The following is a 27,216-nucleotide window of genomic DNA, read 5'->3' on the forward strand; positions in this document are numbered from 1 at the left end:
GAAGAGTTGACACTGTGCGCGAGGAGCATGTACGCACAGAAAAGCACTGATTTATAGAGACAAACACTTGCAGGCAGGTGATTTAAAACAATATATAAAACACTTGGAAGAACACACCCATTGTTGTAAACTGCAATTTCTGCAACCAGCACTTTCTTTACGGTATACAAAACACAAATGTCCTTTTCTTTCGATTCAGAGGAGGGGTTTGGATTAAATTGCTTATTTTCAAATGTGTTGAACTGTGCAAATGTAAACATGCGGTGTTCCAAATGAACTAACCTGTTATCATTGTGTGGAAGTGATTGCTGATTAATGGCATCTTGAAGGTATTGAGACAATATAGCATGCACTACTTGACTGTAATCGTCAGAGGTACTGTTTATTTGAGCTCATCTCTTTTGAGATGAGTTGGTTCGGGCATCTGGTCAGGATGCCACCCGAACAACTCCCTAGGGAGGTGTTTAGGACACGTCCGACCGGTAGGAGGCCACGGGGAAGACCCAGGACACGATGGAAAGACTATGTCTCCCGGCTGGCCTGGGAACGCCTTGGCATCCCCCGGTAGGAGCTGGACGAAGTGGCTGGGGAGAGGGAAGTCTGGGCCTCCCTCCTCGGCTGCTGCCCCCGCGACCCGACCTCAGATCAGTGGAAGAAAATGGATGGATGGATGCATTTGTTTTGATGTTACTTTTGTCTCAAAGCATTTCATTTGAGGTTACTAAATAGACTCTTAAGCAAGATAATAGTCATCTTTTATTTTAAAATGCATGAGCACAGTGCAGTTTGTTTTGATTGAACGTAGGGCTGGGCGATATATCGAAAATACTCGATATATCGCGAGTTTGTCTCTGCGATATAGAAAAAAGACTATATCGTGATATTTGAGTATATGTTCTCACACAGTTGCTTTTAACTGTGGGCATTACACTACATGCTTTTCTCACTCTTTCTTGCCTCTGCTTCTCACAGAGGGATAAAACAAGCACACCTTTTTACATACGTCACATACGTGCAATGTCATATGCCCTTGCAAAGCAGACATGTAGCGGAATGGCTAACGTTAGCTGTGATGCTAGCGGTGCGGTGGGAGTGGTAATACGAGAGAAAGAAGGTGCCAACCTGGTAACAAATGAAGGAAGAATAATTAATTCCCAAGAATAACTGCACTGGGTCCATTGTCTGGCGGTGGTTTGGCTTCAAGCGGGGCAATGTTGAACAGACAACCGTAATATGTCAAATAAAGCGGCAAAAGGGTTGCTACAAAAAATAGCATTACTGCTAATTTGTAGCATAATTTGAAAAGTCAACCGCTAGAGAATGAAGAGTGCTTGAAACTTCGCATGTCAACATCTCTGGCTAAGTGCCACACCCACAAAATGCCCAAGCAACCATTTCCACATCAATATCGTATGAAAAAAATAGTCAAGAACAGAAGGAGATAACGTTTGCAGTAACCTACCACATAGCGAAGGACAGATGCTATTTGATTTCCTATTATGCAGCTAATTTTTATTTGACACTTATTGAAATATATAGTGTGACATCATGCACAAAAGTGCACTTAATTTGTTTTAAACTATTGTAGTGGCGTTCTGTACAAAAAGTGCACTTTAATTTAGTGTTGTTTTGATATGTCATCTTAGTGACATCATGTACAAAAGTGCACTAAATCAATCAATCAATCAATCAATGTTTACTTATATAGCCCTAAATCACTAGTGTCTCAAAGGGCTGCACAAACCACTACGACATCCTCGGTAGGCCCACATAAGGGCAAGGAAAACTCACACCCAGTGGGACGTCGGTGACAATGATGACTATGAGAACCTTGGAGAGGAGGAAAGCAATGGATGTCGAGCGGGTCCAACATGATACTGTGAAAGTTCAATCCATAATGGATCAAATAGTGTGAAAGTTCAATCCATAATGGATCCAACACAGTCGCGAGAGTCCAGTCCAAAGCGAATCCAACACAGCAGCGAGAGTCCCGTTCACAGCGGAGCCAGCAGGAAACCATCCCAAGCGGAGGCGGATCAGCAGCGCAGAGATGTCCCCAGCCGATACACAGGCAAGCAGTACATGGCCACCGGATCGGACCGGACCCCCTCCACAAGGGAGAGTGGGACATAGAAGAAAAAGAAAAGAAACGGCAGATCAACTGGTCTAAAAAGGGAGTCTATTTAAAGGCTAGAGTATACAAATGAGTTTTAAGGTGAGACTTAAATGCTTCTACTGAGGTGGCATCTCGAACTGTTACCGGGAGGGCATTCCAGAGTACTGGAGCCCGAACGGAAAACGCTCTATAGCCCGCAGACTTTTTTTGGGCTTTGGGAATCACTAATAAGCCAGAGTCCTTTGAACGCAGATTTCTTGCCGGGACATATGGTGCAATACAATCGGCAAGATAGGATGGAGCTAGACCGTGTAGTATTTTATACGTAAGTAGTAAAACCTTAAAGTCACATCTTAAGTGCACAGGAAGCCAGTGCAGGTGAGCCAGTACAGGCGTAATGTGATCAAACTTTCTAGTTCTTGTCAAAAGTCTAGCAGCCGCATTTTGTACCAACTGTAATCTTTTAATGCTAGACATGGGGAGACCCGAAAATAATACGTTACAGTAGTCGAGGCGAGACGTAACAAACGCATGGATAATGATCTCAGCGTCTTTAGTGGACAGAATGGAGCGAATTTTTGCGATATTACGGAGATGAAAGAAGGCCGTTTTAGTAACGCTTTTAATGTGTGCCTCAAAGGAGAGAGTTGGGTCAAAGATAATACCCAGATTCTTTACCGTGTCGCCTTGTTTAATTGTTTGGTTGTCAAATGTTAGAGTTGTATTATTAAATAGAGTTCGGTGTCTAGCAGGACCGATAATCAGCATTTCCGTTTTTTTGGCGTTGAGTTGCAAAAAGTTAGCGGACATCCATTGTTTAATTTCATTAAGACACGCCTCCAGCTGACTACAATCCGGCGTGTTGGTCAGCTTTAGGGGCATGTAGAGTTGGGTGTCATCAGCATAACAGTGAAAGCACCGTATTTGCGTATGATGTCACCTAGCGGCAGCATGTAGATGCTGAAGAGTGCAGGGCCAAGTACCGAACCCTGGGGAACTCCACACGTTACCTTAACGTAGTCCGAGGTCACATTGTTATGGGAGACACACTGCATCCTATCAGTAAGATAAGAGTTAAACCAAGACAGGGCTAAGTCTGACATACCAATTCCTGTTTTGATACGTTCTAATAAAATATTATGATCGACGGTATCGAAAGCAGCGCTAAGATCGAGGAGCAGCAACATAGATGACGCATCAGAATCCATCGTTAGCAATAGATCATTAGTCATTTTTGCGAGGGCTGTCTCCGTGGAGTGATTTGCCCTGAAACCGGATTGAAAGATTTCACATAGATTGTTAGACGCTAAGTGTTCATTTAACTGCTCCGCAACCATTTTTTGGAGGATTTTTGAAATAAAGGAAGATGAGACACCGTTCGGTAGTTTACCATGAGGTCAGGATCGAGGTTAGGTCTTTTAAGAAGAGGATGAATAACCGCTTTTTTGAATGCTAGGGGAACAGTGCCCGAGGAAAGTGATAAGTTTACAATATTTAGCACTGATGGACCTAATAATACAAAGAGCTCCTTGATCAGTTTCCCAGGAAGAGGGTCAAGTAAACATGTTGTTTGTTTTATTCCATTTACACGTTGTAACAATTCCTCTAATGTTATTTCCTCAAAACGAGAGAAACTATTTTGGAGGGCAGTATCCGCCGTATATACAGTCGTATCTGTGTTAATAGAACCCCGTTGTAGCTGGGACGCATTGTCTTTAATCTCCTTTCTAATGACTTCAATTTTCTTATTAAAGAATTGCATAAAGTCATCAGCTGAGTGGGTGGAGCTACTGGAAGGGGTCCCTTGTTGGGTTAGCGATGCTACCGTACTAAACAAAAATTTAGGATCGTTTTTATCACGGTGGATGAGATTTGAGTAATATTTAGCTTTAGCTAAAGTAAGCATGTGTTTATAAGTTATTAAACCATCACTCCATGCTTGATGGTGCATCTCAAGTTTAGTCGTGCGCCATTTGCGTTCCAGCTTTCTACATAATAATTTCTAAAAGCTTGTTTTAAAATGTCTCTGACAATTTTGCACTTTCTGTTTTGAAATGACATGAATGTTTGTGCCACTGTTTAATAACTGTTTAATAAATACAGTTTTGGTAAATTAACTTGGTTGTGAGTTCCCACTCTGCATGAAAGTTTAAAATTAGAATATATTAATGCAGTATGAACAAGAATCGTTTAATGTAGACACATAAAATCATCATACTGGTGTGACTATATGCATCAAGTGTTCATTCAAAGCTAAGGCAAAATATCGAGATATATATCGTGTATCCGTGACATGGCCTAAAAATATCGAGATATTAAAAAAAGGCTATATCGCCCAGCCCTAATTGAACGTACTGTATACCAACTGGTTGCAATCTACCCAAGTGATGATGGGTCGACATGGCTGTGTTGGTAGAGTAGACATGCCAGCAACTTGAGGGTTCTAGGTTCGAGCCCCGCTTCCACCATCGGAGTCACTGCCGTTGTGTCCTCTGGCAAGATACTTGTTCCCAGTGCCACCCACACTGGATTAAATGTAATTCAGATAATGGGTTTCACTATGTAAAGTTTCACTACAGAAAAGCGCTATATAAATATAATTAACTTCACTTCATGTATATGATATCTTATGGTCCATTGTTGCATTTTGTATCAGCTGTATGACCCGTACTTTGTGTCCCTTGGCCACATCCTTGCTACGCCGACAGGAAAACCACTTGGCTGCTTCCTCCTTTTGACCCGCTCTGGTCCAGCAGGCTTTCTCCTTTCCTTCCTGCCTTTGTGTGAAGGTCGGGGAGGTGCAGGGGTAGATTGAGAGGGTGATGGCCAAATGATTACGGCCTAAAGAGCATGAATCAAGGAGCAGAATTGAACCGGGTTTGGGCGCGGCTTTCCTGTTACACAAAGCGTCTCCGTGCGTGAGATCACGGCATCTTAATGGGTCAACAAAACCGGTACCCATAACAGTCATTTGGTAACAAGGGAGTCCTGTCCAGTTCCAATTCATCCATGCGGGCTAATACCAAACACAAGAAAACAGTTTTACCTTTTAGTTCTTTCTGGACTATCACCCCTCGGTGACCCTCTGTGAAAGTGTGGCGTTCATTTGACGGCCATGTGCAGCAGAGAAAGCGCATACCACAAACTGGGCCCTCGTTTCTACCATAGTTGTACTGTATATGCTGCACAGACAAAAGCCTCAGCATGATGGAATCCAGATGCCAAATGGTTTGGGATGACGTCGCCCTTTCTTGTCTTCATCCTGTCAATCTGGTTTCCCTCCTGGCCTTCATTCCACTGAAACTAGCCTTTCTTAATAAATATCCTGATATTTATAATTACTTGAAAAACAGTTAAACAGGTCATAGACCCTCTAAATGACAGGAGTGATATGCTGTTTTTAGGAATATTCTGTAAAACCAGGGGTACCATGGTTTTTAATCTGTACCAAAAGACTGATTTGTATAAGAACTGAAGCAATTTTTTCCCATTATGTAAATAAAATTATTCCGTTCCAGACACCCAGAACTCTAAACACGAAACACATTTTATAGAGAATAATTATAGCTATACATGCAAAAACAATGTGAGACACATTGTAGCGGCAACTAACCTTCCTTGGCCAATTCTTTCACTGCAAAAACTGAAATCTAAGTAAGATTAAATATCTCACATAAGGGTGATATGTTCTTATTTTCTGTCTGATGAGATAATTTTTCTCACTAAGCAGACTTTATTTTAGAGTGTTTTACTTGTTTTAAGAGTTTTGGTCCTAAATGATCTCAGTAGGATATTACAGCTTGTGGCTGAGATTTGTTGACCTATATTGAGTAAAACATGCTTGAAACTAGAATATCAACTAATGCAAAGCTGTGTCATTAACACTCACATGTATGTAAATACTTTTTTAAAGTAATATATTTTTTTACTTCAAGCATGAAAAACAAATCATGATTCCAAGCGCATATCATTATGTCAAGATAATAGCACTAGCATTTACTTAATTGAGGAATATTTTTCAACACATTGAGCAAAAAGGTCTCATTTTTTTTCTACTAAGAAAAGTACACTTGTTATGAGTGAGAATATACTTATTTTAGGGTATTTTTGGGCTCAATGAGGTTAGCTAATTTTACCTGTTTTAGAAAGTCTTGACAAGCCGAATTTTCTTGTTCTATTGGCAGATACTTTTGTTTAATTTCAAATAAAATACCCCTAATTTTTGTATTTTATTCTTGTTTTTGAACACTAACTTCTTGCAGTGTTGGCAGGGCATAAAGTTTCTGACACCTGATTTCCAAATCAGCCGTTCCTGCGTCTAACAACAATAACAACAAATCGTCGCCCATCAACAATAGGAAAAAATAACAGGATTTATTTTCCCTTCCCCTACTGATGATCAGTGACAAAAATGTAAAAAAAGGATGAACTTGAAGTTGCCACAACACGACATTGACACAAACGTTGATAAATTCAGACAAAGCTGTTGCTCCATGCCCTGCTTGACCTACAAAACATAGACCCTTACTGGCGCTTTACAACACCCAAAATAAAAGCAGAGCAAACTAATTGAGCACAGATTTCTCAGTATGCTATGAACAACGTGTCAGACTGTCCCAATAGCTTACACTATTTTTCACTTTTGGTTAGCTGTTCTTACTTGTATTTATTTATGTTATTCATTGTCTTATATTTTAACTGCACCTGCAGTAACCACCTGTAATTTTGTCATATTTTTTGATGACAATAAAGTGTTCTATTCTAAATATCAATAACATATAACAAAATACCACATAAAACGCAATGTAAGATATCACTTTATCATTTTATTTACTTTAAATGGGACCTACAATGGGTTTAATCTACATTTAAAACATGTCCTTGTGGTGTAGCTATTATTTTTTTAGTCTCTCTACAAGCTTTTCGTTTCTGGAGGCGTTCCCAGATTGCAATTAAAACCACCTTTCTAAAAGTATCACAATTTATCTTTTAAAAGTGTACACTTTGAATATATATCTTAAAGTCGTCAACGCTATTTTTTCACAGACATGGTCAAAAATAAACTTCATAAACATTATATAGATTCACCCGGTCACAGCATAAAGTAAACCTGCTCACTCTACAATTGATTCGGACTCGGCTTAAAAAATCTTCTTTTAGCAGCATTCATGCCACTGCATGTCGCACGTTATTATTATAGTGTTATCATGCGCGTGCCAATATTACATGAAAATAATACTGTACTTAATGCTACCATTTTTGTGTTTCCTTATACCCTGAAGCAGAGGGGCAGGGGCTCATCCCTTCTACCTAAGAGCTGTGACATTACAACATAGCCAGATTACAAAACCTTGCAAAGGGAGGCATCCAAAACTGCGTGCAAGCTCACGGCAAAATGCATGAACCTTAGGATTTGACACTTTGAGACTTTGGCCTTGTTTAAAACGAGTATCCAACATTGTAACAACTGTTAATCAGAAAAATAGGCTCCCTTTAATCAAAGCATGATGTGTATACATATGCAACATGTAGAGTCATGTTGGTGAAGATGAGTAATTTTTTCTGTGTTCTTTAAAGGCCTACTGAAATGAAATGTTCTTATTTAAACGGGGATAGCAGGTCCATTCTATGTGTCATACTTGATCATTTCGCGATATTGCCATATTTTTGCTAAAAGGATTTAGTAGAGAACATCCACCATAAAGTTTGCGACTTTTGGTGCTGACAAAAAAGCCTTGCCTTTACCGGAAGTCGCAGATGATGACGTCACAAGTGTGGGGGCTCCTCACATATTCACATTGATTTTAATGGGAGCCTCCAACAAAAAGAGCTATTCAACCGAGAAAAAGACAATTTCCCCATTAATTTGAGCGAGGATGAAAGATTCGTGTTTGATATTGATTGCGACGGACTAGAAAAAAAAAAAAAAGTTTAAAAAAAATAACGCGATTGCATTGGGACGTATTCAGATGTTTTTAGACACATTTACTCAGATAATTCTGGGAAATTCCTTATATTTCTATTGTGTTGCAAGTGTTTAAGTGAGTTCAACAGTACCTGATAGTCGGAGGTGTGTCTCCACGGGTGTCTTGACGCCAGTGTCTCAGGGGAATCGGCGGCAGCTATGGACGGCACAAGCTCAGCTGATCTCCGGTAAGAAGCGACTTTTTACCACAATTTTCTCACCGAAACCTGCTGGTTGACATTCGGTCGGGATCCATGTTCGCTTGGCCGCGCTCTGATCCAAAGTAAAGTTTCACCTCCAGGAATTTTAAACAAGGAATCACCATGTGTTTGTGTGGCTAAAGGCTAAAGCTTCCCAACTCCATCTTTCTACTGTGACTTCACCAATATTAATTGAACACATTGCAAAAGATTTAGCAACACAGATCTCCAAAATACTCTGTAATTATGCGGTTAAAGCAGACAACTTTTAGCTGTGTGTGTGTGCAGCGCTCATATTTCCTAAAAACCTGTGACGTCTTGCGTACACGTCATCATTACACAACGTTTTCAAGACGAAACTCCCGGGAAATTAAAAATTGCAATTTAGTAAACTAAAAAGGCTGTATTGACATGTGTTGCAATGTTAATATTTCATCATTGATATATAAACTATCAGACTGCGTGGTGGGTAGTAGTGGGTTTCAGTAGGCCTTTAATTCAATAGTGTTTCTCACCTTTTTTATCAACCTGTTGGCACTCACAACTTTCTTTAACCTTTTTGGTGGATTATTTTGCAGTTGTACTCAAAAAAAAAAAGCATGAGTTTTTTGTATGAACACTCAATTTTGAGGTATGATACTCAGCCAAACAAACTACATTATTATGTGCAATGTTTGGCCGTACGATAAATGGATAGATCAAAATGGCATAGGGAAATCCAAGCAAAACTTCCATCAAACCAAATCAAATGAAAAGTGTGTCATACAAAAACAAAGGTACCACTAGTAGCGCTTTGAAGTATGGTTTTCCAAGCTGCTTTGAATTTTTTTTTATAGTGTTAAATAATCCTTGAGACAGTCCTTTCTTTGCTTAATCATATGACATTCATCCGCAGTCTATTGTACAATTAGCAAGAATAATGATGTCACACTTACCCTAAAGCAAAAAAGTCATGGTGTATACTAAATGTTTCTGCAAACCTTGCATTGCCAATAAGCTTGTCAACAAAAAATGATACCTGTCAACTACTAAGTGCACTCAGTGCAATGCCCTCAGAGGGTAAATTCGCTGGTGTGATTAGGACACATACAAATTTTGCAATTTTTCACAAAAGAGTCATGCAGAAAATATATTTATAACAATGAATTAATATTAATATTTTTTAAATTTTTATGTCACTGGATCAAATGTATACATTCTTTTAAAGAAGGCAACAGCTACATAGACGTCTGTGTCTGGTATAGTTTATCGCATTTTATCCTGCCCCCCAAACAACATCTGTGAATATATGTTTGAAATTTGACAAAAGTTACTGTTTGATGCTGCTTACTCTGCTAAAAGTGTTTACGGGCACGATACGCAACCTTAGTCCATTTAATTGTCCAAAAAACACAAAATCTTTCTGGAGCCGCAAAAAATTAAAAGCCTTATTATATAACTTATAATGAAGGCAACACATGATGTAAGTGTCTATATTAGCTTTGTTAGCCTATGACGTAAATCTTTGTTGACAGAAATGTTGTATCTTAATATTTATTCTACACATTTTTGCAACATTGGAAATGGATTAGATTTTAAAATGGAGGCTTCTCAGAGGGTGAGATAACTCCTGGAAATGTCTTAGAATGGCCAAAGGTATAGATGTGTGTGTCCAAGTTAAAGACAATGACATGCTGTCTTCTTCTAATGGATTAATTACAATCTTTGCAAGCTGGGTAACGTTTGCCGTGGTCTGGAACAACATGGCACACAAACAACTTTGACAAATGCAGCCAATATTACATACAGATAATGTGTCATGAGACATGCAAATATAAATTAAATACAGGGAAGACATGAGTAAAGGAAATTAAATGAGCTCAAATATACCTACAAACGAGGCATAATGATGCAATATGTACATGCAGTTAGCCTAAGTAGCATGTTAGCATCGATTAGCTGGCAGTGTATGCCTGAGAAGCACACCATCCATCCATCCATCCATTTTCTACCGCTTATTCCCTTTCGGGGTCGCGGGGGGCGCTGGCGCCTATCTCAGCTACAATCGGGCGGAAGGCGGGGTACACCCTGGACAAGTCGCCACCTCATCGCAGGGCCAACACAGATAGACAGACAACATTCACACTTCACGGTGGCAGAGGGGTTAGTGCGTCTGCCTCACAATACGAAGGTCCTGCAGTCCTGGGTTCGAATCCAGGCTCGGGATCTTTCTGTGTGGAGTTTGCATGTTCTCCCCGTGAATGCGTGGGTTCCCTCCGGGTACTCCGGCTTCCTCCCACTTCCAAAGACATGCACCTGGGGATAGGTTGATTGGCAACACTAAAATTGGCCCTAGTGTGTGAATGTGAGAAGCACACCAGCAAATCAATAAAATCAACAAAGTTCACGTTTGCGCATTCACGCACAGCATAAAACATTTGGTGGACAAAATGAGACAAAAAAGGCGTGGCATAAAACACGGCTTTCTGTGGCAAGTTGTGCATGCAAACAAACTACGACGAGTTCAAGGATCGCTGAAATTAGTAGGAAAAAACGGTGCTTGCCAAATACTCTCATCAGTGGAGCATTAATAACATACACAATGAGTATTCTAACAATTAGGAAGGTTTGTGTCATGTTTGTTCAAACCAATTGCTGCCCCCCATGCTAGACAATAGCACACAGAAGGCTTGACCCAGACTTGATGTTGGGTTGCACCTTACATCACCAACACCTCCCCCAATCCTGTTGGCAGGAGGAGGGCACACTTGTCATGATGCACACTGCAAGGAGGGAAGAGACCGCTCAGGAATGGGGTCGGTTATTGATAGGTGGGTATTGTTGCAAACTAAATAGTAAGGAAAATGAACCTTAATGAAACCAGACAAAAAAATGATGCTTACCGAACCCGAGCTTATGTAGCTTGTGCTCATATATGTGACAAATTCCCTTTCTATCGTGACTCTGAATTGGAAAGTTAGACATTCTCCTCAGCTCAATGCATGTAGAGGATAGGATTGAATTGGAACAGGATGCTGTTGATGGGAGGTTAAACCAATTAAGTTGCCTGGGTGCACAATGCCTGGATTGACACGCTCTTTTCGAAGACATTCAGTGAGCGCACAGATGTATGAGAGTGTGTGCGCGCTGAACAGGCTAATTTATAGAGCATGAAGGAGGAGGAGTGTGCGGGTGTGTGTCGGGGGGGGGGGTCGTTTTAGGAAAAAAGGTTCCATTGAGTTACGTTGATTAGCATTAGCTTTAGCTTATCTGAGAAGGGGCGAGCATACAGACAACATTCAATTAGCATCTCATTAGGTTGCTATGGCAAACTGGGCTTCAATTCACGCTCCTGCATGGAGGGTCCTAAAATTGCAACCTTTATTCCATCTACGGAAAAAGTGATGTTTGTTCCCCCCTCCTTTCGTATGAGAAACCGATACCAATGCGCTAATACTAATTTTGCTTAAAGGCCTACTGAAACCCACTACTACCGACCACGAAGTCTGATAGTTTATATATCAATGATGAAATATTAACATTGCAACACATGCCAATACGGCCTTTTTAGTTTACTAAATTGCAATTTTAAATTTCCCGGGAGTTTCTTGTTAAAACGTCGCGGAATGATGACGCGTACGCATGACGTAACGGATTGTTAGGAAATATTAGCTTTGCGCATACACACAGCTAAAAGTCGTCTGCTTTAACGGCATAATTACAGAGTATTTTGGACATCTGTGTTGCTGAATCTTTTGCAATTTGTTCAATTAATAATGGAGAAGTCAAAGTAGAAAGATGGAGTTGGAAAGCTGTAGCCTTTAGCCACACAAACACACAGTGATTCCTTGTTTAAAATCCCCGGAGGTGAAGTTTTCCTATGGATCAGAGCGGTCAAGCGAACATGGATCCCGACCAAATGTCAACCAGCGGTTTTCGGTGAGAAAATTGTGGTAACAAGTTGCCACTTACCGGAGAAAAGCTGAGCTTGTGCCGTCCATAGCTGCCGTCGACTTCCATCAGACACTGGCCTCAAGACACCCGTGGACAAACCCCTCCGACTATGAGGTACTATTAAACTCACTAAGACACTAGCAACACAATAGAAAGATAAGGGATTTCCCAGAATTATCCTAGTAAATGTGTCTTAAAAACATCTGAATCCATCTCAATGCAATCACGTTTTGTATTTTTTAACTTGATTTTTATCTATTTTTTGTAGTCCGTCGCTATCAATATCCTCAAACACAAATCTTTCATCCTCGCTCAAATTAATGGGGAAATTGTCGTTTTCTCGGTCCGAATAGCTCTTTTTGTTGGAGGCTCCCATTAAAAACAATGTGAGGATGTGAGGAGCCCTCAACAGGTGACGTCATCGTCTGCGACTTCCGGTAGAGGCAGGGCTTTTCTCTTAGCACCGAAAGTTGCGAACTTTATGGTGGATGTTCTCTACTAAATCCTTTCAGCAAAAATATGGCAATATCTCAAAATGATCAAGTATGACACACAGAATGGACTTGCTATCTCCGTTTGAATAAGAAAATCTCATTTCAGTAGGCCTTTAAAGCGGTCCTCTATCTTGCATACAGTCGAACTATTTAAGGTAAAAATTACATCCATTGCACCAAAAATATTCTCTGACTAGAAGAACATTGAAAAGTATAACAGCAAAAAGATATAATGTTGGATACTTGTTTTAAACAAGGCCAAAGTGTCAAATCCTACGGTTCATGCATTTTGGCATCAGCTTGCACGCAGTTTTGGATGACTCCCTTTGCAGGGTTTTGTAATCTGGCTATGTTGTAATGTCACAGCTCTTAGGTAGAGGGAATGAACTCCTGCTCCTCTGCTTCAGGGTATGAGGAAACACAAAAAAGGTAGCATTAAGTATTATTTTCATGTAATATTGGCACGCGCATAATAACACTATAATAATAAAATAACGTGCGACATGCAGTGGCATAAATGCTGCTAATAAGCCGAGTCTGAATCAATTGGAGAGTGAGCAGGTTTTCACTTTATGTTGTGACCAGGTGAATCTATATAATGTTTATGAAGTTTGTTTTTGACCGTGTCTGCAAAAAAAATAGCGTTGACGACTTTTAGATATTTATTCAAAGTGTACAATTTTAAAAGATAAATGGTGATACTTTTAGAAAGGTGGTGCATGTTTTTGATTGCAATCTGGGAACGCCTCCAGAAACAAAAAGCTTTTAGAGAGACTCAAAAAATGGGCAATACATGTATAAATAATAACTACTCCACAAGGACATGTTGTGTAGATTGAACTCATTGTAGGTCCCAGTAAATAAAATGATAAAGTAATAGCTTACATAGCTTTTCAGTCTAACTTGCAGCAAAAAATAGTGGAAACATATTTTATGTGCCTCTTGAGCCTTTTATTTTTGTACTTAATTTTTGGGAATGATTTATAAATATGTCAGGATTATAATTTTTTTTTTTAATTTGCAATGTTTTCCATGTCTCCTTCTAATATGTCCTCTTCTCCCGCGCCTCTTATCGTCATTCTTGGGACAAGTGGAGGGAAGTGGAAAGATAAACAAAGTCTGCCCTCTTTTTTTCTGTCCAAATCTGCCCCCTCTTACTCACTGTCCTCATTTCTCTCAAGTCCTCATTTTTCTCTTCCTTGAGCTGGATGCAGCACTTGTTTAGAACCATTTCTGACCTCAAGTGGTACAGACATGGAACTGCACCCCCTTAATTACCATTTTTTTCTGTATGTTTAGTTTTGGATAATTAAAGTTAGCAGAATTACACACAAAAATACAGTAAATTATTTTTAGAGGAGTTTTGCTAAAAAAAACAATAGATTTTGGTGATGATTTATTTAAATATCCATTATTTGTGTCAGTATGGCATCAATACAGCTGCAGTCCAGGAAGTTGTCTGCTCAAAAGCAAAAAAACAAATATGATTGTGAGGGTCTCCAGTGTTGTGTGTATTTTCCAGTTTGTGTTTTGAATAACAAAGATATATATTTCCAAAATGTGTCACTCTGAAAAAGAAATTGACCAAAAACAAATATCCACTGCAGAGGATACTGCGTCTCAGGAGGATGCGGTCACTTTTAGCATTAAAATTATTTGCGTTACTGTACAGTACACTTAACTCATCCTGCTTTCAGACTTTTTGGAAACGTCTTAAAAATATTTAAATATCATTGAGTCTGTTTTTAAAACAGTCATTCAAATAAGGATAACGTGCACATCTGTGACTGTCAAATTCAAATAAACAATGTGTGACAAATTACGTTTTCATAAACAAAAACTGTTTTCGCAACATAGTTCTTATGTCAACTTTTCTCATTTTCTCTTAGAATGTCCCTGCACAAATCCAGCTCTGAAGACGGATCAGGAGGTAAGAAAAACTGTTCAGGGCTGCAGCAACAATTGTTAGGAATAGTCTTCTTAATCCATCCTGTCTTTAGGTAAATGGGACAACAAAAAGAAGAACAAGTCATTCTGGCAGAACTTCCGCAAGTCTCAGCACAAGCCTTCCACGCGACAGACATCCAAAGGTTTGTGCAACGCCTACACTATGTCACGAAAGTAAGGTACAAAAATTTAGAAGTGAAACTTTGCAAGGTCTGGGGCTACATAAGTGCTTCAGAAACTGGAAAGCTGAGGTTTATTGAGGGAAATATGCATTTCAAAATGTACTGTGACCTTCAGAAGCAGAAAATGAAAATGATTAAATCTATACAACATTCCAAGCTGTACACTGACTATATATATATATATATATATATATATATATATATATATATATATATATATATATATATATATATATACATATATATATATATATATATATATATATATATATATATATATACATATATATATATATATATATATATACATACATACATATAAATATATATGTATATACATATATATATATATATATATACATATATATATATATACATATATATTTATATGTATGTATATATATATATATATATATATATATATATATATATATATAGTCGAGGTTACTGTGGTTTATCTGTTATATGGTACTCAATACCGGGGTAGAGCAGAATATATTATAAAATCCCCTGAAGAGCAGGGAAATCTGCGAAACAGGCTTGTAGAGATGACATAGCCTCTGTGTTTTTTCTTGCCCGTATATAAATATAAATATATATATATATATATATTAGGGCTGCAAATCTTTGGGTGTCCCATGATTCGATTCAATATCGATTCTTGGGGTCGCGATTCGATTATATATAAATTTTTTTGATTCAACGTGATTTTCGATTCAAAAACGATATTTTTCCGATTCAAAACGATTCTGTATTCATTCGATACATAGGATTTCAGCAGGATCTACCCCAGTCTGATGATATGCTAGCAAAGTAGCAGATTTAAAAAAAAAAAAAAACTTTTATAATTGTAAAGGACAATGTTTTATCAACTGATTGCAATAATGTACATTTCCTTTACCTATTAAATGAACCAAAAATATGACTTATTTTATCTTTGTGAAAATATTGGACAAATTGTGTTGTCAAGCTTATGAGATGCGATGCAAGTGTAAGCCACTGTGACATTATTGTTCTTTTTTTTTTTTTTTTTATAAATGTCTAATGATAATGTCAATGAGGGATTTTTAATCACTGCTATGCTGAATAAGCGGTAGAAAATGGATGGATGGATTGATACTGTTGTTGATAATATTCATTTTTGTTTCACTACTTTTAGTTTGTTCTGTGTCGTGTTTGTGTCTCCTCTCAATTGCTCTGTTTATTGCAGTTCTGAGTGTTGCTGGGTCAGGTTTGGTTTTTGAATTGGATTGCATTGTTATGGTCTTGCTGTGTATTGGTTTGTTGGATTGATTAAAAAAAATCGATTTAAAAAAAAAAAGAGAATCGATTCTGAATCGCACAATTAACGTAAACGATTCGATTCGTATTCGAATCGATTGTTCCCCACAACCCTAATATGTATGTGTGTATGTATATATATATATTTCTTTTTTTGTTTAGTTTTTTCCTTGCACACTAATTGGCGCTCGCCCAACACTGCGGCGCGAGCGCGATGATGTCACGCTATCCATTAATTTTCTACTGCTTTTGGTATTGTGGGGGAAGCTGGAGCCTATCTCCGCTACATTCGGGCCGAAGGCGGGGTACACCCTCACAGGTTATCGATGGGAAATGGCATTTTTAGACAATATGATTTGCCTGAGCGGCTAAAAGACACCAAGAGTAACAAGCGGTAGAAAATGGAGTAGAAAGGACATATTTTAAAAAATATATATAATAACAAAAACAAACAAAAATGTGTATATATATATATATATATATATATATATTTGTTTTGTTTTTTTTTTGTTTTTATGTGTGTGTATTATTTTATTTATTTATTTTTGTTTTTGTTTTGGGTGTTGGCGGGCCGTAGCTTGGGGGCCCCTGCTATAGGAGATATTGTAGTACCTCAACGTACAAGCTTAATTGGTATTGTGAGGGCGCTCGTAACTAAAAATTAACATCTCCCAAAAGGCACAATTTTAACATTTAACATGCTTTTCAAAAAGAATAATAAGCTTTCAGATAAGAATTATTTATTAAAAATATAACGTTAGAATATACTTTGTCTTTTTCTCTAACACAACCCTTCCTCATTCTCTGTCAATCACCTTTCAGACACGCTACGTTCACGAACATGGGAACTGAACATTAGTAACGCATGAACATAAACATTAACACCAATAGGGCGCTACAATCGTTAGTTGACAGTTTTGTTCATTTTTAATTTACACAGCTCGCTCTTCGCCCACGTCCCGAACAGCCGAATAGCATCGCAAATTTGCCCGTCTTCAGTCCATCTTTACAAAGGTCTTGCAAACGTCCTGTAAAAGCAAACTGATGTTTCTGAATGACTAGTTCCATTGCCAACAAAGATATCAATGTTGCGTTGTCATTGCTCAGTCTTCACAAGAAGGTATATATCCAGTTAACCCAGCTGCAGTTGCTTCTTCAGGCACACTGCCCCTTAGTGTTTTGAAAGGGAATTGCAAGTCACACGCCAGCCCCCGTGGAAGAGCTATAAACAAATTAAGACGTCGTCAGAGGGGATGCCGCAAGCTATGTGACACAAGAGTACATCTCAGCCTAGACTAGATGTGTTGGTCGGATCTTACGGGGTTCAGTGTGGGATTTGCTACGCTGACTAATGGCGGAGATGCTTGTAGCAATTAGTCGAGGGGTTGCTGTTACCTCAAAACACTGTTATGTTGAGGTACCATTGTATGATGAAAAAAACTTGCTGAAATGTAAGGACAGTTTTTGTGTGTCATATAAAGACTTTTCAGCTAATCACATTTTCTACAGGTGAGGACATCGGCTACGTTGCCAGCGAGATCACCATGAGCGATGAAGAGAGAATCCAGCTGATGATGATGGTGAAGGAGAAGATGATCACTGTGGAAGAAGCTCTGGCTCGGGTAGGGACCTCCAAAGAACGTCCCGCCTCGCCACCTCTTCTTCCGGAGGAGTAGTCGCTTGGATACCATAGCTCTGGCTTACTAAAACCACTCACTTTTACTAACCTGATGAGACCCTCTTACTTTGCATAGTCATGTTTACACGCACACAAACTCCAGACCATTGTGGGTTCTGAAGGTGGCGGATTTTCTTGTGTGGTTGCTTGGGAATGTGCAGAACTTGTAGTCTCATATGTTGAATTGGAGGACTTTGCTGCGTAGCGGTTTGCTTCTCAGTAGGTGGACATGGTGGATTCTCATTCAGTTTCCCTCTCATTTGACCTCTTTCAATCGATGTCACTGTCAAGATTGACCTTTCCTTTCGCTTCCTTCCTCCTCCTTTACATCCTCCCTGCGTCTATTCCTTCTAATGCCTTGCTTGTGGGTGCTGCAGCCATCCAGCAGCTTCACAAAGCAGATGTGTAATGTTTCCCCCGTCCACATTCTGGTTGATAGGAAGAGAGAAACAAACCGATCAATGATCATGCTTTGTGTAGAGTTTTGTGTGTCCCTGTAGAATGTGCCTCACTGATCAACAGCATCATTTTAGCATCAAATCCACCGTAAATGTTTGAAATGTTGTTAACACTTACCTCAATCAAAGAAGGGGCTAGGCATTAAATGGAAGTAGGCAATAATTGGATGTTAAAAACTCACAATACATATAACAACTCTTTTTTTTTTTTACTTTAATAAGGATTTGGAGTGGATGAAAAAGAAAAAAGGAAAACTTTTAACTGTTGTCCCTTTTTTATCGTGGCCATTTGTTTCTAGTAGGGATTTCCGATGATATCGGACTGCCGATATTATCGGCCTATAAATGCTTTAAAATGTATTATCGGAAATTATCAGTATCGGTTTCAAAGTTATCTGTATTATTTTCAAAAAGTAAAATTGATGACTTTTTAAAACACCGCTGTGTACACGGACGTAGGGAGAAGTACAGAGCGCCAATAAACCTTAAAAGCACTGCCTTTGCGTGCCGGCCCAGTCACATAATACCTACGGCTTTTCACACACACAAGTGAATGCAAAGCATACTTGCTCAATAGCCATACAGGTCACAATGAGGGTGGCCGTATAAACAACTTTAACACTGTTACAAATATGCGCCACACTGTCAACCCACACCAAACAAGAATGAAAAACACATTTCGGGAGAACATCCGCACCGTAACACAACATAAACACAACAGAACAAATACCCAGAACCCCTTGCAGCACTAACTCTTCCGGGACGCGACAATATGCACCCCCCGCTGCTCCCCACCTCCAACCCACCTCAACCTTCTCATGCTCTCTCAGGGAGAGCATGTCCGAAATTCCAAGCTGCTGTTTTGAGGCATGTTAAAAAAAATAATGCACTCTGTCACTACAATAATGAATATGGCAGTGCCATGTTGGCATTTTTTTCCATAACTTGAGTTGATTTATTTTGGAAAACCTTGTTACATTGTTTAATGCATCCAGCGGGAAATCACCCAAAAATTAGGCATAATAATGTGTTAATTCCATGACTGTATATATCCGTATCGATTGATATCGGAATCGGTAATTAAGAGTTGGACGGTATCGGAATATCGGCAAAAAAGCCATTATCGGCCATCTCTAGTTTCGAGGCATGACCATGGTAGATTAATTTCCGCTAAATCACATTATTATTATTAATGAATAACATTTTCATAGTTGAAGCATTAACTGTTTATTACCTTTCAAGTACATGTGAACATTATTAGAGCTCTCTAAACATTAAATAATACCCATGTATATCCCAATATAGCAGCCTTGAGTGTGCTCTACAATAGATTACAGTACTCACCGGTATCCCCAAAGATCTTCCGAGTGTAATTGCTATGGTTGTCAAATGGCCACTATAACACGACTATGACGTGGAAATATTTTGACACATTCTGGGTAATTTCTGTAAGTTAGGACTGGGCTTCCATTTGCTGAAACCACGGGCATGTGGTTTTCTGAAAATACATAAGTCATCGTGACAGTCCTACCTTCATTAGCTGGGTTAACTTGTTAGCCTTCCGTGATATTAGCATTGCGTGTCCTGCGTTTTCATCCCTCACTTTAATGCGAGGGCTGTGTAATTGATGTTTAAGATGAAGTGCATTTGAAATGAACAAAGTTCATCCCCACTTTGTCCGGACAGCTGCTGATAGTTTATAGCAGTCTTGTTAGACCAATGCTACGTCCCGCTTTGTCTTTTGATATTTCTCGCATCAAAGGCTCACCAATGTGGAGACGTGTTATTGATGAGGCAGAAGTAGAAGATGCAGTTTCATCAAAAAGTTCTTCTGCCAAAAGTTGGTCAACTTAATTGTTGCGGTGAAGACAGCACTGATTTTCCAACTGTTATTGTCAACTTTAAAGGCCTACTGAAATGAGATTTTCTTATTTAGACAGGGATAGCAGGTCCATTCTATGTGTCATACTTGATAATTTCGCGATATTGCCATATTTTTGATGAAAGGATTTAGTAGAGAACATCCACGATAAAGTTTGCAACTTTCGGTGTTAAGAGAAATGCCCTGCCTCTACCGGAAGTCGCAGACGATGACGTCACAAGTGTGGGGGTTCCTCATATATACACATTGATTTTAATGGGAGCCTCCAACAAAAAGTGCTATTCGAAACGAGAAAACGACAATTTCCCGATTAATTTGAGCGAGGATGAAAGATTCCTGTGTGAGGATATTGATAGCGACGGACTAGAAAAAAAAAAAAAAGAGTAAAAAAAAAACAAAACGCGATTGCATTGGGACGGATTCCGATGTTTTTAGACACATTTACTAGGATAATTCTGGGAAATCCCTTATCTTTCTATTGTGTTGCCAGTGTTTTAGTGAGTTTAACAGTACCTGATAGTCGGAAGGGTGTCTCCACGGGTGTCTTGACGCCAGTGTCTCAGGGGAGTCGACGGCAGCTTTATGGACGGCACAAGCTCAGCTTTTCTCCGGTAAGAAGCGTCCTTTTACCACAATTTTCTCACCGAAACCTGCTGGTTGACATTCCGTCATGATTCATGTTTGCTTGACCGCGCTGTGATCCATAGTAAAGTTTCACCTCCAGGAATTTTAAACAAGGAATCACCGTGTGTTCGTGTGGCTAAATGCTAAAGCTTCCCAACTCCAACTTACTACAATATTTATTGAACAAATTGCAAAATATTCAGCAACACAGATGTCCAAAATACTGTGTAATTATGCCGTTAAAGCAGACGACTTTTAGCTGTGTGTGTGCGCAGCGCTCATACTTCCTAAACACCCATGACTTCTTGCGTACACGTTATCATTACACGACGTTTTCAAGACGAAACTCCCGGGAAATTTAAAATTGTAATTTAGTAAACCAAAAAGGCCGTATTGGCATGTGTTACAATGTTAATATTTCATCATTGATATATAAACTATCAGACTGCGTGGTCGGTAGTAGTGGGTTTCAGTAGGCCTTTAACCCGCTTGGTGACTTTATATACTTTTTATTTCTCAAACACAACATAATAGACAGCTAAAATGCATATACCCTTTAATGTAGGACAAAATATTTAGAGTATGACTTTTATGTATAAATCTGTCATGTATTGAGAGACGACTGTACTAACACATATTATTATTATTTCCAAATATGTTGCACTGAACCGAATAAATGTTGTAATAGCAGTAAGAAGCAAACTGCTGAGCCAGCGTAATACCGCTGATGAGCTCATTATAAAGAGCACAGCAGGTGTACTGTGACTATAGCAACATTTTAAAGTGTATGCAGATGTAGATAAAGCTGCTGGATGCTAGCCAGTCGCCATACCTTAACTATATCAGCATGTTGTCTTCGGCCACAGCTGGTGATGTCCATGTTCAATTATATAATTTACTCTAATGTTGTAGACATGTTTGCGGAAAGGGATGTAGTGAGGATGAATTTACAGTATTGTGCAAGGGTCTTATTTTTTCCTTTTTCACTGTCCCTCTGTGAAGCACAGACCTCCACCAAAGAAGAAGAAAGGTTTGCCCATCTATGTTACTTAGAACAGTGGTTCTCAAATGGGGGTACGCGTACCCCTGGGGGTACTTGAAGGTATGCCAAGGGGTACGTGAGATTTTTAAAAAAATATTCTTAAAATATCAACAATTCAAAAATCCTTTATAAATATATTTATTGAATAAAACTTCAACAAAATATGAATGTAAGTTCATAAACCGTGAAAAGAAATGCAACAATGCAATATTCAGTCTTGACAGCTAGATTTTTTTGTGGACATGTTCCATAAATATTGATGTTAAAGATTTATTTTTTGTGAAGAAATGTTTAGAATGAAGTTCATGAACCCAGATGGATCTCTATTACAATCCCCAAAGAGGGCACTTTAAGTTGATGATTACATCTATGTGTAAAAATCTTTATTTATATTTCAATCACTTGTTTATTTTTCAACAAGTTTTTAGTTGTTGTTATATCTTTTTTTCCAAATAGTTCAAGAAAGACCACTACAAATGAGCAATATTTTGCACGGTTATACAATTTAACAAATCAGAAACTGAGGACATAGTGCTGTATTTTACTTCTTTATCTCTTTTTTTTTTAACCAAAAATGCTTTGCTCTGATTACTTGAATTAAAAAAATTTTCACAGGGGGTACATCTCTGAAAAAAGGTTGAGAACCACTGACTTAAAAGGTAACTTTGTGCTTTATGGAGGTGGTGCCATTATGATTTGTTTAGTAGTCATTTTTCCTTCTATTTGTTAAATATTATTCAGACTATTGCACAATACTGTAGTTTTTATACCGAAAAGTCCCCCTCATTTGAAACCCACTGTCATTAAAAAAAATAATCACATCCAATCACAAGATTACATGTGGAATAAACAACTACATCACTTTGAATGCGCACTGTAGCTGCCTGAAGAGCGTAGTGACCCCGCCCTTTCTCTAAACTCTTCTTCCTCCACGTAGCTGAAGGAGTATGAGCGCAGCAGACAGTCCAGCAGTACTGACACTGCAGAGTGGACTGACGGATCTGCAGCCAGTCTAAACCAGTCCTCAAACTGCAACGTAAGTACCAACCTTCACCCTGACCACCCCAGAAACCCTTCCACACTCTGTCCTCTGCTACCTCTCAGTTTGATCGTAAAGCAAGAGGGACTGCAAAGGTATAGGTTGTTATTTTTATGCATTTCTTATTTGAATGCATGTAACATTTTTTTGGAGCTGTGCAAAATCATCAATGCTCAATCTTGCCTTGTCTTGTTCTGCCTTTTGTCTGTCTCGCCTTTTTTCTAAACTCCCATCGTATATGGCCTGCCTATTGTAAATGTTTTCTCTCCACCATGTCATTTGAATCATGATACATCGAGTTGTATGATGTTTTCTTAACTCTTGTTGATTACTTTATGGAAGTGCTGTTTCCCGTGTTTTTTATCATGTAGATTTTCTGCATAAACGGCACTGACACTGAATTGTATGCCTTCTGCAATGTTTTCAGAGCTTTAACATAGTTAGGATTAGGTGTTTTAATCCCACCTGTTGGCGTGGACATGATTGTTTTAATTCTGGTGTTAGTGCAGTCACGTCATGGGTTCTGTGTTAAAAAAATAAAAATGGCATGTATATATTCCTGAGAACCAGCATCCTTTGCAGTGGACATTTGTGTTTGGTTTATTTCTTTTGTCAGAGTTACAATTTTCCATTATTCAAAACACAAATGTCCACTGAAGAGGACGTTGGTTCTCAAGAAGATTTGCATACTGCACAATGACATATTATTTTTCTTTGTCGCGCTGCTTTGATGTCACACTACTCACACCCCACAAGATGGGTTCGACTTTACATTTCCAAACTGTACTTTGGTGAGCTGAACAAAACTGTCCTGCTTGGTGAGTCATCACTTGTCTTATCTGGTGGACTTCCAGACACTACCCACCCAAACCCAGAGACAACACAAGCTTCAGTCATATTAGTAATTGTTTATGCATGCTTGTCTTGGTTTGGGGTTTTTCCTTATTTCTAATGTAGGTCACAGCTGAGTTTGATTAGTGGAGGGCAGTTTGGTATCATATGTGGACAAACGTGCAATTTAGCCCTGTACGCCGACCCACTATTGCAACAGGATGTGAGTTAATTCCAAATTCCACATAAGTGATGTTTCTATTTTTTGCAGCTATTTTTTAAACACTTGGCGACATCCAATCCAATTCACGCTACCAAATGCAGGCCGTTACTTTTAGCTTCTTGTTATGGAAAGTACTGTACATACAATATTTTTGTGACTAAAGTCACACTGGGCATTTTATTGTCTATGTCTTTTATGGAACTTGTCTGTAAAAGAGCATCTGTGTCCAATTTGTGTTGAGTTGTTAAACAAGCATAGTGTTTATTAAACAAACATTTGCATTGATCAGTGATTCTCAAACTGTGGTACGCGGGCTACATTTAGTGGTACGTTAACGATTTGATTAATTATTTAAGTATAGTACATGTTTCTATATTCAAACACAGTGTTACTGTTCAAACTCTGTGCAATGTTACAGTGACCAAAAACCTAAAAATATACATGTTACATAAAACCTCTGCTTTGTTTTTAATGAACACTTAGGCGTACAAGGATACTGTATTTTAATGTTGGTCATTATGAGGGTACTTTGAGACCAATGTGTTTTCTGATGGGGTACTTGGGGGAAATAAGTTTGAGAACCACTTGCATAGATCCAACCGTGTGTGCAGTCCCATGTTTGGTGTACATTTTAATAAACTTCCTCATATTAAAGATTTGAAAAATACTTCTATTTGCAATTAATCACTTTTAACTATGGACAATGCCATTAGTTGATTGAATATTCAAATCATTTGACAGCCCTACTTTAGACGTAAATAAAGTTAGCTTAGCACTTTTTGAAAAGAAAAAAAAAGTTATTTATTTTTTCAAGTTGCTCCAAACTGTAACATTTACAATCTAAAAAAACTTTGATTAGGAGTCAAGTACATTTTTAATAATATATCGCCGGGCTCGGGATCTTTCTTGACTGCATGGGTTTCCTTCGGGGTCTGCACCAAAAACATGAACCTGGGGATAGGTTGATTGGCAACACTAAATTGGCCCGAGTGTGTGAATGTGAGTGTGAATGTTGTCTGTCTATCTGTGTTGGCCCTGCGATGAGCTGGCGACTTGTCCAGGGTGTACACCGCCTTCCGCCTGAATGCAGATGAGATAGGTTCCAGCACCCCCTGCGACCCTAAAAGGGACAAGCGGTAGAAAATCGATGGATGCATGGCATTTCACAATAAAATACTTAACACACTAAGCAGGTCAAGCTCCTCATACTTTAAAGAGAACTAACTAAACTCCACATGAGCAAACACAAGGTAAAACGCTATAGGGAAGGAACCTCGAACAGAAACCACACATGTGGGGTGGCCAATTCTCTTGACCAATTGGGTTGAGATTGAGGGACAGAGGGTAAAGCTCGAGAGGAAAAGTAGGATACAGAGGTTTAGGGACCAGGGAGGAGGTGAGAGAACAATATAGACAACAACGGTCATACCAATAACAGTAATAGTCACATAATGACAGCATTGGGGGTTGAGGTCCTGGCTCTCATTATTATGCAGCTGTGTGCACTTGGAAACAGTCATACAAAAACAGAACAGGCAGTTTCACACATACAAATGTCCACAATGTGTTTTGTAAATTGAAGACTTAAAATGAACGTAAGTCCTTTCTGCTGAGTCTCTTGCCGTCATCGCACTTCCTTGTGGAAGGTTGGTTGGAAAAAGTTGCAGAATGATTCATGTTTTAAAGAACAAACTACAAAAGAATGAGGCATATGTCTTGCACTTGCACCCACGTCTTTTCCTATTTCCAAACTTCTGGATATATTTTTGACTCTTTCTGGGGCCTCTGATGTCTTCTCTGATGAATAGAATTAGGTCATTCCCAATATACAGTATATGTGTAGACATTTAAGCACAACTGCATGTCTGTATCTCAGCCTGTATATGACACGCTCGTTAATAGTAAGCATTCATGCCTTCTTCCTTTTTGGCCAGCCGAGCCCACATTCCAGGACAGGCCATTAGGGATGTGGGGGCCACGGCAGGGGTCACAGGGGGCTAAAACGCTGGGATTGTTCTCTGTGCACAACACACGCATTTCTCTGCTCAGAGATCTGCATGTTGGGCACTTCCCAGCCGTCTCTCATTCCTGGGCTGAATCCAGGCTGGGGCAGCATGCACCAGAAACCCTTGATTTTATTTTGGACTTTACATGTGCTTGAGTGACAACACTGGAGGGCCTTGCTAGACTAATTTGTAAATGAATTTGGATATAAAGCCTTGACTATCCAAATAAACTGGTGAGTATTAAACAGATTGTATTTGTGTTGTTGCAAATCCTTCAATAACAGTTATGGCCTATTGCTGCTGCATGAGCCTTGTCCTTAATATCGGTTTTGTTTTTGCATTGATTAGTTAAATGACTACTGTATTTATTGCGATTTTGCTCACAACCCTCAGATACTTATCGAAAAAAAACAGTGTCCTTTCAGGTCTGTTTCATAAATTGATCCTTAAGAATCAGCAATTGTGTGATTTTGGTTGTTGATTAATCTTGACTTGACGCAGCCAAGGCGAAATGAAGTCGACTACTTGGCTGCAACCAGTCGAGGCCCTGGTAGTCTGTCAACTACTTTGCTGTCTAAGGAAGACAGAACATACTGTAAAAGCTATGAGAAGTCACCATCAAGAAGTATGGTTCTACTCTATGCTAGCTTCTGAATAACAGATTTTTTCATTCCTTTAAAATAATTTTCGGTTACAATATGTAATTGTTAGGGTTTGTTTGTCCGTCAATTAGTGAGTATTTTTCTTAGTTAGTTAGCAAGTAAATAACACAAAATACACCAAAAAAATTCAGGAAATATGAAGGAACAACCGATTACATTTGGGGGCTGATCCGAATAATTTTCAGTAATTTACCTTACTTTTACATTACGAATCATACCTCTGTGTGTGTTTGCTAGCGGCCCCGCCTATACCAACAAAGACAGAAACCGGCTGACTGACAAAAGTGTTAACTACAAACCCCGTTTCCATACGATTTGGGAAATTGTGTTAGATGTAAATATAAACGGAATACAATGATTTGCAAATCCTTTTCAACCCATATTCAATTGAATGCACTACAAAGACGAGATATTTGATGTTCAAACTCATAAACTTTATTTTTTTTTTTGCAAATAATTAATTGCTTCAAATTTTATGGCTGCAACACGTGCCAAAGTAGTTGGGAAAGAGCATGTTCACCACTTTGTCACATCACCTTTTCTTTTAACAACACTCAATAAACGATTGGGAACTGAGGAAACTAATTTTTGAAGCTTTGAAAGTGTTCAACAGTCCGGGGTCTCTGCTGTCATATTTTACGCTTCATAATTCG

The 27,216-nt window shown here is 38.9% G+C and overlaps 1 protein-coding gene across 7 annotated transcripts in view; it reads left to right on the forward strand.

The window, feature by feature from the left end:
- sash1a (SAM and SH3 domain containing 1a) overlaps window positions 1-27,216 on the forward strand; it is a 528,217-nt gene that overhangs the window by 451,360 nt on the left and 49,641 nt on the right. For 5 of the 7 annotated variants that reach the window (XM_061900590.1, XM_061900595.1, XM_061900592.1 and 2 more), the window contains exons 5-8: window positions 14,598-14,638; window positions 14,709-14,798; window positions 17,628-17,740; window positions 22,740-22,838. In XM_061900590.1, the coding sequence (XP_061756574.1) occupies window positions 14,598-14,638; window positions 14,709-14,798; window positions 17,628-17,740; window positions 22,740-22,838 (343 nt within the window). The other 2 variants (XM_061900591.1, XM_061900596.1) reach the window with 2 other exon arrangements.

The sequence above is a fragment of the Nerophis ophidion genome, linkage group LG05 (assembly GCF_033978795.1).
Source record: "Nerophis ophidion isolate RoL-2023_Sa linkage group LG05, RoL_Noph_v1.0, whole genome shotgun sequence".
NCBI lineage: Eukaryota > Metazoa > Chordata > Actinopteri > Syngnathiformes > Syngnathidae > Nerophis > Nerophis ophidion.